This window comes from Xiphias gladius, chromosome 22 (genome assembly GCF_016859285.1).
Source record: "Xiphias gladius isolate SHS-SW01 ecotype Sanya breed wild chromosome 22, ASM1685928v1, whole genome shotgun sequence".
Taxonomy (NCBI): domain Eukaryota; kingdom Metazoa; phylum Chordata; class Actinopteri; order Istiophoriformes; family Xiphiidae; genus Xiphias; species Xiphias gladius.
In genome coordinates this window covers 21801800-21819982 of record NC_053421.1, presented here as the reverse complement: position 1 = coordinate 21819982, position 18183 = coordinate 21801800, and the positions used below count along the sequence as shown (strand labels likewise).

The following is an 18183-nucleotide window of genomic DNA, read 5'->3' as shown; positions in this document are numbered from 1 at the left end:
GATACCGAATTATTGAATGCAGTTTTTTCTTAAGGGATTATTTATATATGTAATGCCACTGTGAGACGGTTGGTGGTGCATGCACTGGTGCAATTTTTTTTTTTCCGCTGCACAACAAACTTAACTGAAGGCATTTAGATATTTCCTGTTTTTTTTTTAATAGACATTAGAAAAACTAATCAGAAAGGCTCCATGGATTGTCACAGCACATGCATGTCTGAATGAGACTTCACTCAGCAATGGCCATGACGTGTGTAAGCATTGAGAAATTTGATAACCTGTTGGATGATTCTAACCACAGCCAGTCACTATTTACAGCTTGGGTATGATCTCTTGTTGGCACTCGTACTTCAAATTATTTCCATTTCCTTAAATAGTTTGGTTTCCTGTTGCTTGTGCTTCTATGTCAACTCAGCAGAGAGGAAATGCTTCCTGTCACTGGAATCATTTGCATTTTAAATTGTTTACCATATTCAGAGTGTTTGGCACATGATTTTTTTGGAGGATGCTTATACTCAGCCTCATGCCTGATGTTTCTAGAATCCTGAGAGAGGAGCGAATAGCAAGGGAGGCAGAGGAGAGGCGACGCAGGGAGGAGGAGGCCCGTGCCATGGCGGAGGAGCAGCAGAGGAGAGACGAAGCCCAGAGGCTGCAGGAGGAGAAGGAGGCCCAGGAGAGAGCCAAAGCCGAGCAGGAGGAGAACCTACGCCTGCAGAAACAAGTATGCTAATGTGGTTGAAGCCCATTGCAGTGACAAAGACTATCAAGCACCAGTGTGACAGTTATTACTGCCTTTTGAATAAAGGTGATGACACACACGTGCAAAGGCACTGCATCTTTACATCATTCCCAGGCACTTTTCGCATCACACCACAAACCCCCGTCTTCAGTAAACAACCTGTTTGTGGTGTTTTTCAGTGTCACCTGTTTACTGTCTCAGCTCAGCTGTTCACCTCACACTGACCTCATTTGATAAAAATCCTAAAACACGGTCCAGTATTTAATTTTTTTAACGTGAACAAAAAAGAGCTGGTAACTATAATGAATATGCCATTTTTACATTTCACTTTTTCAAATAACCTGCATGAGTGCAACTGCCTTTTCCTGTGTTTGTGGCTGTTGCCAAGGAGAAGGCGAGGACAGTGTCAACTGTTTATCCTGATCAGCCCTGGCACCGTCCTATCTCTGTAAATAGTCTTTTATCCAGTCCTTATGTGTTGCCACCCCCTTGTGGTCTTTCACAGAAGTGACATTTGTGGTTAAGCATTGAATTTCACTTTGAATGGTCCTCACAAGGCTGTAAATGTTGAAAATAGATCTTTTTGGCTCAAAGATACAGGAAAATATTCCCTTTGTCATTGTAAACAACAAATGCAGGGAGCAACCACACCCTTGTCACGTAAACGGCATGCTATTTTGGCTTAAGTTTTGTTTTTCGTTTTTCCCCTTCTACCAGCATTAAAACTGTGGTTGGATTTTCGCCTGTTTTGTGTTTCAGAAAGAAGAGGCTGAGGCCAAGGCCCGGGAGGAGGCAGAGAAGCAGCGTCTGGAGAGGGAGAAACACTTCCAGAAGGAGGAGCAGGAGAGGCTGGAGAGAAAAAGGGTAGGGCAATACATCTGTCCTTCCATTGTTGTTCTTTCAGCCAGGCTTTAAAGTTACCCATATCAAAATACAAATGTACCTTTTTTTTTAAGTAAAAAAAAAAAAAGTAGAAATTTCCTTCTCAGTTCTACACTAGAAATAAGATACTTTTACTGCAGAGGTTTTCCAAAAATCCTAATCTAGATTTTTTTTTTTTTTTTTTTTTTTGAGAGAAAAAAAAGTTTTATTTGAAAGCAGTTAAGATCCCAGCACTGTTCTGAACTGCACACATCTCGAGTTACGCATAATTAATTCTTTAGTCAATTTACAGTAAGCTCTCCTCCCTCAGTTGGAGGTATTCTGTAGAACGTCAACTCTGGTTTGCCTTTTAACCTGACAAAAGCAGGCTTGAAAACCGAGTCCCTGAAACCAAGATGAATTATGTTTTTGGCTTTTCCCGGATCGGGTGTCTGCATGCCACGATTTAATAGGGCTTAAGACTGTGTGTGAGTCTGCAGCTATATATAAACGCTAATAATGAATAGCTCTCTCTGCCAGTCATCTGTGTGTGGATTTGTGCATATCTTTGCACACACGTGCTGATATGTGTGTGTGACGCTCATGCACGTTTTGTGTGCTAGCTTGCTTTATTTCCCTATCCGCAACTTCTCCCCATGTGTAAAAAGGTCTTATCTATGCGTGCCAGGCCTGGCTCAGGGAGAAGAGGCCTGGCTCCGTCCTGAAATTAGCCCACAAGAACAGCATGTTCTGTGAAAGACTCACTGCTTAGTCACACTGTACAATACACTGTTACTGTATTCTACCAAAACTGACTGGCCCAGTCTTATTACCTCAACAAAGAGAAGTTTGTAGTCAGCAAGCACAGGTGGTTAAAAGTATCCTGAGAGGCAACACAGCAACTTATTGGACAACAAGAATTTTTAGTCCAGATGTTTTGTAGCCGAACTAAATGCCAAAGCCATGAGTGTGTGTAAGCAGTCCATGAATAACGTTGGAACAAAAACGTTTTTTATGAGTGGCAGCTGCAGTTATGGTCTAGTTGTCTGTCTAGTTTCCTCAGGCTACCTGTGTCCTTAGATAACGCTCACATCCTGTATCAAACCTGTGACTTCTGTGCATACAAATTAGCCATGCAGAGTGGTTCGTATTTTAGTACAGCACAGTCTTGTTCTCTATCCTCCAGTTCGCTGTTCAAACCTCCTACGCTGCTGTTCCAGCTGAATACACAAGTGCTGTTTCATCATTATTGACACAGCCCTCCACCTGAAGACATGACAACCTCAGTTTAACTCCGTGTATTCACTTTAAGCATAATGGCCTTAAATACAAGAGAAAGAAAAACCTTTTACACTGTTAAAGAGAAGTAATGAGTGAAATGGGAAACTTCAGTTTCCAGCAAAGCAGTCCAACAAGATGTGTGGGCTCGTCTAGCCCAATTAACCTAACCATTTTTTCGACAAAGCTATTTTGTTGTAGATGCTGCAATAATAACGTCCACATTTGATTTGTGATATGAAAACTGAAACCTTTATTTGTTAATTATAAACACATCTGCCCTGATCCCTTACGATGTCGGTGCCCCCATCACAGCACAAAATACAAAGAGTTTATACAAACATTATTTTATTAATTTTATTAATTTCTTCTCTCAGCGTCTGGAGGAGATCATGAAGAGGACACGCAAGACAGACACAGGCGACAAGGTAAATTTGTTATACAGTTTTCATAAAACGAAGAAGCCGAAACTTAACTTTCCAGCTATAATTACTGAAATGATCTCCTATCTTCACAGAAAGAGACAAAGTCCTCCCCACTTGCACACATCAATGACAAAGAGGCAGAGAGCAGCAAAGGTAAGCGGATCATTGGTCTGGTATAGTATGCATTTTACTAATCATCCTCAAGTGATGGAGCAAATTAATACACCCACAAGCCTTTATTCTGTTGTAATCGTTTAGGGATAATTAGTGGGGGGTAAATTAAACCAATGTTTTTGCTGGAAAGTGATTTAAAACGGATGCTTTGTAACTAGCTGGTTTCCAGAATCTACTAAGTACTTTGCAAATCCACAGGAACTACATTGTAAATTTTAGACAGTGTCTGATTCTGTTCATCCATTATTGCAGATGAACCCATTTTACTCATCCCACCTTTTAGAGTGATACCTGCTAACACCTAATTGCACTATCGCTCCTCTGCCTCTTATCTCCCCCATATTGTTGGAATACACAAAGTCACAGGTATTTGCTCTCATTTGCCATGTGAGTCAGATTCACAGAGGCATTTTATATTAAAGGGTTATGAGATTATATCTCCGCCTCATATCCTGTACAGCTGCAGTTCGAGTTCTTCGTCGCTGCACAATAGGACCCATGTGTGCTTGCTTGTTGTCCAAGGCCCTGAGACTGAGGGAGTAGAGAGGAAGAGTGGCCCTCATGGCAATAGCCTGCAGCAGTTTTTAAAACATTTCCTTTTAACACAAATAATAAAACAAGGATACACGTGATGTCATTGGCCATACCTACTCTCCCTATAACTTTTGGAATAATTCTGTTCTCAACACAACTATATTAAGAAGTATCTTTCTTGCAAACCCTCTTTGTCTAAGCTACCACGCCACATACAGTAGATGAGTAAGATGAAGGGGATCAATGTGGTCTGGGAGATGTACTGTTAGTAGCAAAACTTCGCCAATTCAGGAAGACATTAGCCAGCCATTGATGTGGTCAGAGGCCTGGCAGGCGTGGCTGCATTTTAGTCAGGGGTGGGGAGATCTGTCTCAAGCACAGCCATGTCATCAGAAGAACTGAGTAAGGGTGGAACTGTACTACACAGAAAAGATGCCCCAGTAAAATTTGGAATCCCATTTCTTGAAGGTAAAGTTAGCCTGACAAAGCTTAAGGATGATCATTAATGATGTTTGTCACCCTGTGGTTGATCATGCAAGGGGTAGGGTGGGATTTTGAATGTGTGCGATCATGTTGTTGTGCATGGTGAGCACTGGGTAAATGGCTGTTTTACTTTGTTTCCTCTAGCATCTGCTGACTATCAGCCAAAGCCAGAGGTCAATGTGCCCAATAACAAGACAGAAAATGGACAGAAAAATGTCAAAGAAAGGTAAAACTATTGCTCTTTTTTAAATAAACACAAAAGTTCTGTGTTCTCATGTGAATGCACGACCACCGTGAACAGTATAAAACTTGTGTGCCAGAAAACCAAGCCAGTAACCAACTACTAATAAAGTCTGTAGGATGTTTGCATTGTTGTAAACCTCAATGGAAAACACTAGGAGCCACAGGATTCAGGCCCACAGTAAACAGTTGTAATACTGGGAGACTGAGTTGGTTTCTTGAAATGTTTAGTTTGTGTATTTGAACATGCTTCTAGATGTAGATTTTAAAAGACTCCTATAATTGGATGGCAGTGGAATGACGCCTTTGTTGGATGAGCCATTCCGACCCATCACAACTATAACCATGCTCTGCTTTGTATCACATCTTTCTAGCAGCCCCTCAGTCCAAGTGGTCAACGGAGTCCAGCCTACTAGACATGAAAATGGTCTGTCCACTAAAGGAGACCCTGCCCACTTTGAAGATATCATCCATCTCGCCAATCATGGCAACACCACTAACGGAGCACGGGATACGTCTGAGACCAACATGGCCACCGAGCCTATACTCACGTTTGAAAGTGAGGAGTCATTCATGAAAAAGACAGGCCCCATGAAGCCTCAGCATGTTGCAGGTACAGAGTTACAAGCTGCTTTACAACATACAAGGGAAGCCATGATATAAAACTTGTAAAGAAAACAAACACGTTGTTAAAGACTTAGACCTCAAGTAAGCTAAAATTAACAATGAAAGTATAATTGGAGTAGAAGAAAGGAAGGTTTGAAGGCTCTGAAAAACAATCAGATCAATTTGGCTAATCTAAGAGGTTCAGCAAGGGAGTTACACAACTGGTGGGCCCTGTGCAGGAAAGATCTGGTTACGATTTATAATTACGTGAGTAGGTGAGGCTGGCAGGAGCCTACTCTCATGTCTGTACTGCTAAATATGAAGCTATGGCCAACAGCTGAATAGCCAAGTTTCACACAAAGACTGGAAGCAAGGGAAATCAGCTACTTTAGACCACCAGCACTTAAAAAGCTCACCCTTTAACACATTGTAGCTTGTTTGTTAAATCTGTACAAAAACAGAAATATGAAAATGTCAAGCTGTCAATTTCTCAGGAGTTACATACTGGAACTATTTCTCGACTGCCAGACTTCAGGAAATCACTGCACCTGGAGAGAATCCGTTCCAGCACTTCACTCTCAGTGAAACCACAATATGTTTCACAAAAACATGTTCATTTGCCTATAAAAAAAAAATACAGTCAAAGATGACACAAAGTTTCAGACAATATTGTTGTTACATTATCACTTACTGGTGAATTTTTCTCATCTGTACTTAATTAAAAGTAGCTGAAGATTGTGTGCCTATTTGCACTGAGCTGGTTTTACACTTGGCCAAGTTCACATTACCCACTAAAGTGCAGTACAATAGTAAGTAGTTAATGATATTGACCTTGGCACGAAGCGACCACAAACCCCAACTTTCACTTCACCTAACGTGCAGGTCATCACCCAACGTGGAGAGGATGGTGTGGCACGGGGACTCCACTTACATTCACAAAGGGATGGAGATGGTAAATGGAAGAAATAGTGTAGGGAAGGCTGAAGAGAAGCAGGGTATCTTTATACTGATGACAGCTTTCATTCAGCAGCCCCACTGACTTGGGCATGCACCCAGTGAGGAATTCCTAGAATGGCTGAAGCAATGAGGAGATCCTATCCACAAGTGTTTCGCTGCCAGCAGGTTAGAAACAGGACTCCGAAGCAATTAAGCGCCATATCACCCCAGGATCATCCCCCTCCCAGCGGCATCGTCAGCAGCACCACACTCCTCCTCTTCCCTCTAGATCTTAACCTTCACCTGTCAGCCTTAAGACGTGCCAACAGTCATAAATACCATGTCAAGCGAACAGAGGGCGGTTACTTTTGCTAGCTGTCTTAATGTCTTCCTTAAAATCGTACTTTAAGTTTAGGTTTCTCTTTCTTCATATATAAAAAGTCATCATTCTCTCTTCTCGCTTTCACCCTTATAAATATGGATACCTGAGACGATTTTGACCAGGCAAGACATTTATGACGTGGGCTATGATCATGAATGCTCGACTATTTAATGTCACCAAAGGAGGTCAATTTATTTCGAGGCATACTTCCAGGGTATATTTGAACGTTCATACATGTTGTCAGTCGAACAATTCAGCGTTACATCAATTATGAACTCGTTTCACATGTCAGCTGTTCCACTTGAGTCTCAGGGCCTTTTCATTCCCCCCCATGTAAACAAGATGGTAAAAGTTTATGGGCTTATGCCTCCTGCAAAATGTTCAGCATCCTTTTGCATTTAGTATTGTCACCGGGTCAGAAGTTTATAGACCAAGTCATTACTCAGGTCAGTGACCTTTTATATGGCTACGAATTGGACTCTTTTTTTTTTTTATCTGTTAGCAAGTTTTGATTAAACCTTAATGGCTTCTGCCCTCCCTCTGACCCTTAACCCTCTGCTCTCTGCTTCCCTCACAGAAGTCCTGTGACGTGTTCCAGTGTTGAAGTGCTCATCGCCTTAGGCCGCTGACCTTTCCCAGCCCTGCCAACGCTTGCATTGGGGAGCCCTGTGACCTGTGCCAATCAACATCCTTCTTCTAAGCTCGTAAAAGCAAACATTTCTCTCTGAGCATAAAGTGGGCCACAGTAGATGATGACCAGCCATCAGGACAGAAGAGAGAAAGACATAACAGGATGAAAGGTGTTGCTTCATACAACACAAGTGCATCAGTGTTAACATTTTTTAAGATCTTTGTGGCACCGCTTCTAGGCACCTTATTACTTGACAGTATCATCCTTTGTACAGTACAGTACAGCCGAGTAATTATTATGATAAGCTGAAAAAGAAGTGTTTGTTTTCTTTGTTCTTTAGTTATTTAACTGAAAGAGAAATATAAAAGACTGGGTACATTTTTGTGAATAATGTAAATGAAATTTGTGTGTCAGACAAAGGAGGAGAGGGTCTGTCGATTAAAGTTGTATGAAAGGGAGTCATTTTATGCTGAGTAAAACCCAGGTATTATACATCCTGGTCTGTAAAAAGATTCGTGTAACAGTTTTTTGTTTTTTTTTTTTTTTTTTTTGTGTAAAGTTAAACTGAGAAATCTGGAGAAAGATTTGAAATGTAAGATCACATGCAATGGCTTCCTACTGTGTGTAAACATACCTTCTGTTCATACCTAAACCTCAGCTATGATTGATTGTATGCAAAATTGGATGCAATGATGAGTGTGCAACCTTGACATTTAAGAAACTAGAAGTCATCTAAGGTCAAGTCCCTAAAAACAGGGAATTACTCCAGTATGTAACAGTTTTCACATGTGCAAGCATGACTCAGTTTTCTCTCATTTGCATTGAAGTTCCATGGACTCATATGTATTTGAAAAGCTGATGCGTGTAAATGCTATAAATTTATTTTGATGTGCGTTACAAGGTCAGTGGGAGTATCTTAAGTCTTATTAAAGACAAGCTGTCCAATCTGTGGTCTCATCTGTTTATCCTGAATAAATATGATTTGATGCCTTCAAGGATTATTGTGAGAGAGAAAATTATACAGATGTTCTGAATTCAAATGTTGAATCTCAATGTTAAACATTCTTAGGTTCATTAATCTGAAACAGGCAAAGAAATCAGTCATCCTTTGTTATTAATTTGATAGTCTGAGAATTTTTTGTACTTTAGTTTGACATGTTTACTCCTGAGGCTCTATATTATTTTCACTTTTGAGGGGGAAACACCCACTCCCACTGAAAGTCACGAAAGACAGTGCACACTAACCACAAGAAAACAGATTTAAAGATGGTACCACAAGGCAGTCCTTATCGCTGATGCTCCAGACATGCGAGTTGGCTCAGCTGTCCATTTCACTTTGGGTCTCCTTTCACAAGCTCCCTACAGGGAGTCCATGCCACTCTATCTGCTGCCCCCCTTTCACCATATTCTGATGGCTAGTGTGAGGCCTGGCACACTGTGTTTCCAGGGCTTCTGGGCAGCTGAAGCGCACTATAACCACGATTTATGTCCCCTTCCACCAAACGCTAAGACATGCCAGACTGATCATCATTAAGACCTTTAAATGACTTATAGCCACTTGTGAAATGTAACTGTAGTGGTGCCCAGTAGAATGAGGGGACTACAACTTTTTTTAACTTGAACCTGTGATGCACAGACGACCTTTTATCTCCCGGTGGGCTACAGTAGATTTGATTACCATTTAGCTGAAAGCTTCTCTGTTTTAACTATCTTTTAGAGGGAAATATCTTCATCAAATTGAAACAGAAATCCAAAGAAGGACTTGAGGAGACAAAACATGCATGTGACCAAGAATTAAAGTAAGTGAGGAAGCTATTTTCAAAGCTACTTACACGATGAAACATTTTGGTCTTCACTGGAAACTGTTATTCTTACAATGCTATTATTCCTACAAAATTTAAGCTTTTGCTGAAGCACCAAACTTAGTTGCCAGTTACATTGCATTACTGCTTTTATTTTACTGCTGTACTGCTTTTATTTCCTTTTACGTGAAATAACGACGCACCAATATGACCAGAAGTTTCGACACACGTGATCTCACTGGTACAATGTCTTGCTACTGCAGTTACCCACAGGAGAGTCTGCGTTAACGGCTGTATTCATCAACCCCACCAGAGGGTGCAGCACTGCAGCGAGGAGGTGATAGGCAACACGTTACACTTATCTTGATTGATGCCTGATATTAAACTTGATACAACAGTGTGTCAACATAGAAAATGCTCACATGTAAATCTAAATGTCTACATAATACAACTGCAGAGATTTATTTAAAAGTTGCAATCTCTCTCTGTAGTTTTGGACGCACTTGATCTGCTAGTCAGTCCCTGGTAATGTGTGGTACTTCTCAGAGGGGACTTGAGGATTAGTGGGCACTATTTTTAGGGATGTGTCAGCGAGGCCATGCACAGTTACAGACTGAGTAGTGCCAAGTTTCTGAATAAATTCATGCAGAATGAGGATTGAAAAAGAAATAAAAGGAGTAGAATTTCTAAATGGGAAGCGTGATCCAAAAGAGTGAGTAAATGTGCTTTCTGCCAGTTAAAGTCAGTGGCAGGCATTTGGATGCTTCTGCCCCTGCGATTCACGGGTGTATTATCTCCTCAGCCTGCAAGCATTCTGATGGGTGAGCTGGAGGTGTCACATGACTCTATTCTTACTCTCCTTCTCACTGGGAGGGGATGTACAACTTCTTGCTAAGGTTCATATTAAGTAGAAAAATATTAACCACATTCTGTCACGTGTGAGGACTTAGCGCCATGTGGTTAAACCTTTGTATTAAAGCTGCTCTTGCCTCGCCCTGTGCAGAGCATAAAGCCGGGCCTACATTTGGGCACACGCTCACTGTTGTTTCAGTCATAAATCTCTGCACTTGAGGACTGTGAGGAATCTTGCAAATATCTCCGAATGGCAAGTGTGCCCGCTCGGCCTCCATTTTAAATGGGGGGGGGGCAGCATTGTGTCACACCATGGAGTCCCACTCCTGATAAGACCACCACGGCTACATTTATGCTTATATCACAACCATCAAAGCCTATGAGCCCAAACGCTGTTCAGTGTTTACACTCACTCTACACCCCCCCCCGCACTGAACTGTCTTTATCTGCTCAGCAACAGGCTCTCTTCACACACCTGCTCTCAGATGACAGTACATTAATGAAAGGCCACAGAACGGCCAGCACTCACAGCAAGCCTGTTTCTTGATCCCTGTCGGAGCTGTCAGAGGTGGGCAACCTCTCAGCTATTCCGAAGGGAGATGGCAAGATTTAGAGTAGCCCCCATTTGATCCCTACAGGACCTCGATACCACAAAGCTGGCCTGTGAGGTTGCACAGAGAACCCAGGGCCTCACTTCCTATCAGGGAGCAGTTGAGTCTAAATGGGCAGCTGCTGTCACAACCTGTTGGACATGGACACTCTTTGATGAGGTCCCTCCTGAGTGTATGATGTTCTGCCAGACCTCAAGTATTTATGGAGTTTGACTTTCAAAGGTGCACTCTGCAATTACATTATTGTGAGCTGAGGGCATGCAATGTTTTCCTTTGAGTACATGCAAATTAAATCATGCTTTGAGAAAATGGGAACAGATTTATTGGACAAGTAGGCATTTACTTTATGGGTGCATCTGCTTGGCAGTATACTAGTATTGAGATTCTTTTGATAACTGCTAATAAACAAAATGGTGGCCTGAATAACTGAGTTAGTAACAGACGTTGCTTTTATTGCACTGGATCTGCACCCCAACAAGTACCTTGTGATCACATTAACTAAAAAGATTGATGTACTGCTCTCTGCTAATCGATATGTATATAGACTGAATGAAACCGAAAGCAAGACTCAGGATCTGTAAAAACTGATAGGGAAATATGACAAAGTTAGTACTACAGCCATGCTGGGCAAAATGCTAACATCAGTATGCTAACAAGCTCACGAGGATAAGGCTATCATACTAGTGTTTGGCAGGTACGGTGTTTACCTTGTTCACCATCGTTGTTTAGCATGTTAACATGCTAACATTTGCTAATCAGCAGTAAACACAAAGTACAGCTCAGACTGATGGGAATGCCATTAGTTTTGCAGTTATTTAGACCAAAGTATTGGACCAATTAAAATTTTGACCTGAGGATGGAGCTTGCCAAAAAGTTAAGGGATTACCAAAGTCATTACAATTCGTCCTGAGGGGAACATGAATGTCCACACAAAATGTTATAGCAATCAGTTGATTAGCTGTCGAGACAGTTCACTTAAAACCACAACTGTCAACTTCATGATTGTGCAGGAGGAAAAGTCACGGTATCACCAAAGTCATTAGGATACATCATCAATCCATCTTACTTTGACCTGCTGTTGGCCCTAGTGAAAAAAAAAATGTCCACCTCATGACGGTGCAGGAGATCACCAACGTCAAAAGGCTTCATCCTTTTGGAGCCATGAATGTGTGTACAAAATGTCAGGACAATCTATCCAGTTGTTATTGAGTTTATTTCAGTCTGGACCAAAGTATTGGACCAAGTGACCAACAGACACTGCCGGCCCTAGAGTCATACCGCTACTGTGGCTAGTGGTTAAAAAGCGGCACAACGATCTTCACCCCGGAGATTTCACATTTAGACGGCGACACAGGTTTGGTTTCAAAGATCCCTTGTCTCTTCATCTTGGAGCTGGCAGTTTTAAAGCATCATATCCAATCAGCACACAGAGGACAAGCTGTTTCAATTTTGCCTGCTTGAAGGCTTGGTTATTTTCAGTTCATGGGATAATTGAGAATTAATCCCTGTTGCACACTCGCCGCCAGCTACTGTAAGGGCATTTGGATCGCTCAGTTTTTGTTTTTGTTCCGTTTGGAAAGAACACTCTAAAACAGAGCCCCATAAAGAGTAACAGAAGGAGTCAAATATGTGTGAAGTAGAAAGGAGATCCTGCCAGGTTTCGGCCTGTGTTATAGTGAGGTAGGACCCCTATAGATGATCTCTCTCATTTTTGGACTGGCACCACCTGTAGTGTCTTGTGTCTCTGTGAAGTAAGGCCTCACTCCGCTAATATACTGTGTCTTGGTTGCTGTGACGCACTGGAACATTACAGCCCCATCAGATCAAACATTTTTTCCATTGGGAATTTCTGTCTGATTGATTCAAAGTTAGGAGATGTTCCCAAATTTAACATAGCCTTTGAATTAGTCTGTTTTCTCACATTACCTGCTCTAACGTGGTAGAGCAGGTAATGTGTCAATTTAGTTAGTGTTGCTATGACACTAAATCTTGTTCTTTATTTATCATGCAAGGAAGAAACTACATGGAAGAATTTCTATTTTAAGACTGCATTCATTTATTGTCAAGGGGTTAATAGGGTGTGTGTGTGTGTGTGGGAGGGGGGGTTGTTTTACTTTATTTATGGGGTCTGAAAACCATCTGCCCACTATACTTGTGGGATCCGACAGCTCTGTGGGGACCAAAATGCTGGACCCCAGAAGTTTAAATGGCTTTTTGAGGGTTAAGACTTGGTTTAGGGTCAGAATTAGGCTTAGTTTAGGGTTAGGGTAAGGGTTGGTGTTAGGCATTCAGTTGTGATGGTTAAGATTAGGGTAAGGGGCTAGGGAAAGCATTATGTTAATGACAAATCTCCAGAAATATACAAAACAGGTGTGTGTGTGTGTGTGTGTGTGTGTGTGTGTGTGTGTGTGTGTGTGTGTGTGTGTGTGTGTGTGTGTGTGTAGATGTCTGTATGTGAGGTTACGTGTGTGTAGGAGAGCAAAAAATACAAAGAGAGACAGTATGTGAATTTGTGTTTACATTCCCAGACTTCTGTTTGTATGTGGATTTATGTGTATGTGCACCTACTGCTATTTTAAGTGTGCGTTTGTGTATGTGTGCCTGTGCGTGTGTGTGTGTGTGTGTGTGTGTGTGTGCGTGTGCGTGCGTGCGTGAGTGAAAGAGTTAGCAAGTGATTGTGTTTGCATGACGCATGAGAACAGCCGTCTGGGACCCTGGAGATCAGAGAGTGAGTAGCGAGGGGGGGGGGGGGGGGCTGAAACTCCCATCCCGCCCGGTGACAGTGGCCCTGAGTTGTCGACACTGTCAGGGTGAAAGCATTCCAATAGTGGAACAGAGACACCTTTCTGTTTCACACCATACTGCTACAAAGATCCACCCCGCTTAGGCAAAGTGATGGAAAAAGTTACTGAAAAAGAGACTGAAAATTCAAAGAAATTTACATAAACTGCCATAAAACACCAGGTGAGGATTCGCTGATGCTGAGGAAAAAAGAAAAAAAACGAACACCTGCATTTGATTTTGAATGCCCTTGAACACAGCAGCGTTTAATGAGCTAATTTGACCGAATTCTCTCAGAGCGTTACTCTTCCTCTGTGATGTTCTGTTGACATGTTGACATTCTATTGCTTAGTCATTATTAGTCCATAACTTAAACACCTTCACTTATATTCACACATTCACACGAGCACTGGAGATGGGAGGTAAATATGAATATGAAACAAACAGAAATCAAAGTACGTACAGTGCTGAAAAAAATAGAATTTCTAAAAATTCTAAGTCATTTTCATTGTTATTTTGCTCTAAAAGTGAATTGGCACTGCTAAGATTTGCTTTGTGAACTCTACCAGGGGAAAAGGATTAATGACCTTAGAGGTATGAAGGGGATTATTGATATTTTCCTTCGTTCTTCAAACTAAGCTCTCTGCAAAACGCAGGAAACAGTTACCAGGTGTGATGCTGCAAATATGAAAAAAAAAGAGTTGGTGGTGGGTTTACCTGCATGTATGAATCTCCTGACAAGTTGACAGGTTTGATCCAGTTAAGATGCACCCATTTCTAACATGATATTGAGATTAACTTTGCATTAATATTTTAGCCTTTTTATTCCATCCAATCTGTGAAGGAACCAATCATTGTCCCGATTTACGGAACATTTTCTCTACATTTTCCCAGTGGGGACAGCACAGGCACAGCTGGTTCTCACTCTGAGAAGTGGAAAGTCCCCGTTTTGCGCATCATTGTGTTCATCCTTTTTTTCAGTTTCTTGCTCTTTCCGTCTCATTTGTGAGAGGAAGACAACTTGCCAGCCGAGTCAGCTGTCTGGGTTTTTGGTTTTGATGCTGCTGGGAGTGACGTGGCTGGGCCCTTTTCTGCAAGCTTGTTTCTGCACAGATGAGAGTGATGGTTAAGCGAAGGTGATGATGAAGATGACTGATTGTTTCTGAAGGTGTCTGCCACTGACCTACAGTCTTTTAACAGTCAAGGGTTTCTCTCAGAAAAATCGTTTAACAACAGTGTGTTTATGAATCTGAGAATTAAACCCGTCTAATCATTTCAAGTTGGGCTGCAGCTGAACTTTAATTTAAAACAAATGCATTAGCCCTTCCCTATGGCCTGCGTGCCAGCACTCTGCAAATCCCCTAATAGCACGTCTTGGGGTTTAGGAACGGAAGGAAGTAGGAAATCCTTATAAGATACCCCGTTTGAAGCCTGAACTAAGGACACCTTTGAACTGAGAAACACCATTAATATCAAAACTCTTATCCCAAACATATTGTGACCATACAGGGCAGATGGCCACAATATCTAAAGTTACTATAACCAAATGGTGCGAAACAGAATTACATGCCTGAAACCTATAGGCTGTAATGCTCTCTCCCATGTATCTTTCACTATCCCAGCTGCATGTTCTCTTCACTTAGACCACTGGTGTAGACGGTGAAACATTTTGCCTCTGATTACAATTCAGTAACTGCACACTGAAGAGTTGGGACTCAGACAAAGCTGCCTCGCAGGCTGTGAAGCCTGAGGTACATTTTATCCTCCATCCCCTCAGACCAACACTAATTAAAAATAAACAGCAGCTACCTGCATCAAACCCATGAGACTCATGGTTTTTGGGGCCACAAGATCAGTTTCTACCATCATTGGGGAGGGGGGGGGGGGCTGAAACTCTTGTTTGCATTAGAAAGTAAACTGGTGGAGGCCTGCATTTTCATAGTAACATCACAAGTAGCCCGCACAGCAGGGTTCTGACAAGGAGTCATCTATTTGCTCTCTGCCTCTGTCAGCACCCTGCCCCTCTGTCCTGTGCTCTCAGATTCTCATTTGGGAGGTGTTTGTTCAGCAGTATGGCAGTTGACCCAAAGTCTACAGAAGTCTGCCTCTCCTGCTCCGTCTCACTTAACGCATCAGACTCCATTTTTCGCAGTAAACTAGTGTCAGGTTGCGCCTTGCCTAATCACAAGTGGCTCCAGAATGTATGGGTTTAAAGAGTCCTACATAAGTGTTTGTGCCTCCCTCATATATTGCCAAACAAGGAAATGGTTGCCAGGGGTTGGCGTCAGTAAAGCTGTGGGGTTGGCATAGAGGTGAGTAAGCTGGTTCTGGTAACTTTAAAACTGCTTTGGACTTGACTGAATTCATGAACTTGCATAACTCCGACCTAAAAACAATCAGTGCAGCCAAGACATGCTGCACAGTTCCCATGTGTATCTGAGTCTCCTTAGAAAAAACCAACACCAAATGACATACATCAGGACTTACCTCTTACGGAAGAGGCTGATTACAGCCTCTTCCGTAAGAGGTAAGAGGTAATCGTTACCTTATGATTACAGGTTACGCAAGCTTGTATCTTTTTCTCGGTTAGGTTCAGAGAAGAAATAAAAAGTGTAGAGATATTAAGACTATTATTTAATTAAGATCAGCTAACCATTACTAAGTGACACACTCACATGGCATCATATATCGAAGTCAGAAGTGCCTTGTCAAGAACAGGATGCAGACATTTTATTTGGCACCCCGTTGTGTTTCTTAGGAAGCAGTCCAAATAACTTTACTGATGCTTATTTATTCACCATTAAAAATGGACGATGAAGTTATTGCACCCATTTGCACAAATGAGAATTGTCCTGTTTTTCCTTTTCTAGGAACACCGGAACCAAAAGTCCTCTACATGTGTTGTTCATCTGGTGTGAAAAAGGCACTAAATCAATGCTTTGTAAAAAAAAAAAAAAAAAAAAGACTGTCTCAATAGGCTGTGGGAGGAATAAAAAAAATGGATGAGAACAGTTTAATGGTAAGTGATATCAGAAGGTCCAGTGCCACGGTTCTTCATTCTTATAGTATTCTCCTGCAAAAGCCAAGCGTCTTCGCACATATGATCATAAAAAAAAAGCCTTTTCCCAGAGTCTGGTCATGCTTAATGCTTGTATGGACGCAAAGAAGATATCCAACTTGTGCAACATCTTAGGTGTTATTGGGACCTAGGGAAATAAGTACAAGTTTCCAAACTGGAGGAAGACCAGAATCAAATCCATCTACATCCTTTAGAAGACCTGATCTCTCGAGATAGTTACTCAGAGATACGTTAATAGTTTGGTCAGTTTACATGGGGCAGATGGCCATTGCATGTTTTGGCTGCTCTTGTCCAAATGTGATTTCACAAACACTGTTATGTAAAAATCTGAGCTTTCATGAAATGCGAACGCTTTACTTATGGTGCCTATGAAAGGCTGAGCAACAGTTAGCTGCAATTACGTGTTGTTTTGAGGTGCTAGAGCAAAAGTATTTAATAGTTGCAGGGCTGAGACAGTTTAAAAGTTTTTGCTCTTCCAATCAACCTGGTATGATTTCGTCATTCAAAGCTTTAGGTTGTTTATGAGAGGAACAATTTGTATGTCGCCATTGCCTGTAGTGCTGACAGACAGCTCGGTCCCTCCGCCCCTCAACAGCCGCTCACCTGTGAACGTGTTTGTGAGCTCAGTGATGTTGTCTTTGTCAACACGAGTGAGAGGGTTATGGAGCAAGTGTGATAACGTGCGGCCGCTCCTTGCATTATGTGTAAAAGCGAGTGTATGTACAGACTTTGCATGTCTGTAGCACAGATTAGACAGGAGGGGGAAAAGTGGAAATACTGCTTAACTGAATGTTGGAGCAGAACCAAAAGCCACAAAAGTAGCTCTGGATCCAGCATCCCTGAGCCCTTCAGAGACGTCTACCAGGACAGAATACAGCAGAACAGTGGTTCTATTCAACCCAAACCATTTTTCACTGGCAACAGTTTGAATATCACTTTTCTTGTTTTTTTGCAATCACAGAAATATTAGAATAAAATAAAATGAAAACAGATAAGACATTTTTTCCACCTTCCACAACAGAAGCTAAAGGAAATGCATCTTGCAGTTAAATGCAATAAAGTTTCACCATATAGCTTTGAAGCTGCAGGCCCAAAAAACAAAAATGTGTTAGGGTTGAAGCCGATGGGGCCTCATTTTTTCCTTGTGGAGCTGTTTCTTTTTGGAAGGGAAAGGGACTGGAAACCTTCCCCTCTACGGAGTAAGCACAGACAAATAAATTCACAGTGTGATTCCACTTTGACGCTCCTGACCCTGCCTTTCTTCTGTCACTCGTGTTTTTTAAACCCCTCTCCAAGTAGGGGCACTGTCACTTCAAATTTCTGACTCTGAGAAAATTAGCTTGAACTAATACCTACAGTTCAGAGACACAAAAAGTCCCCATGAGAGAAAACAGGGGCTGCTGGTTCATCACAGCTTTAACATACTCAGTGAGATCTTAGTCGAAAGCTGCATTGCCTTCCAGGTGTTCGAGCTAATTACGATGTGTTTGAAAAGCCAGAATGAAATGTAAATGATCTAATTCCACGGCTAGCAAGAAATCTACTGACTTTTTGGACAAACCTCAACTACTTTCCATAGAAGACAGTCACCAGTATTGCCCCACAAGTGCAAGGTCAGGCTTTCCCTCCGCAGCCACACCTATCTATGTGTTTTACTCAACTGACCACACGGCAGCTGACACAGATGTGAATGAGCTTCTAACTTTCTCTCTGAGTGAACATTTTACAAGTAAATATAGGCGAAATCACAGCCCAGCCGTTGTCTTTAA

The 18183-nt window shown here is 41.8% G+C and overlaps 1 protein-coding gene across 5 annotated transcripts in view; it reads left to right on the top strand.

Moving 5' to 3' along the window:
• map7d1a (MAP7 domain containing 1a) overlaps positions 1–8236 on the top strand; it is a 39412-nt gene extending 31176 nt beyond the window's left edge. For 4 of the 5 annotated variants that reach the window (XM_040118607.1, XM_040118605.1, XM_040118606.1 and 1 more), the window contains 7 exons: positions 541–721; positions 1499–1603; positions 3256–3306; positions 3396–3456; positions 4639–4720; positions 5109–5347; positions 7236–8236. In XM_040118607.1, coding sequence (XP_039974541.1) covers positions 541–721; positions 1499–1603; positions 3256–3306; positions 3396–3456; positions 4639–4720; positions 5109–5347; positions 7236–7246 — 730 coding nt within the window. In that variant the 3' untranslated portion in view covers positions 7247–8236. The remainder of the gene's footprint in view (positions 1–540; positions 722–1498; positions 1604–3255; positions 3307–3395; positions 3457–4638; positions 4721–5108; positions 5348–7235) is intronic. The other variant, XM_040118604.1, reaches the window with a different exon arrangement.
• The last annotated feature ends 9947 nt before the right edge of the window (positions 8237–18183 follow it).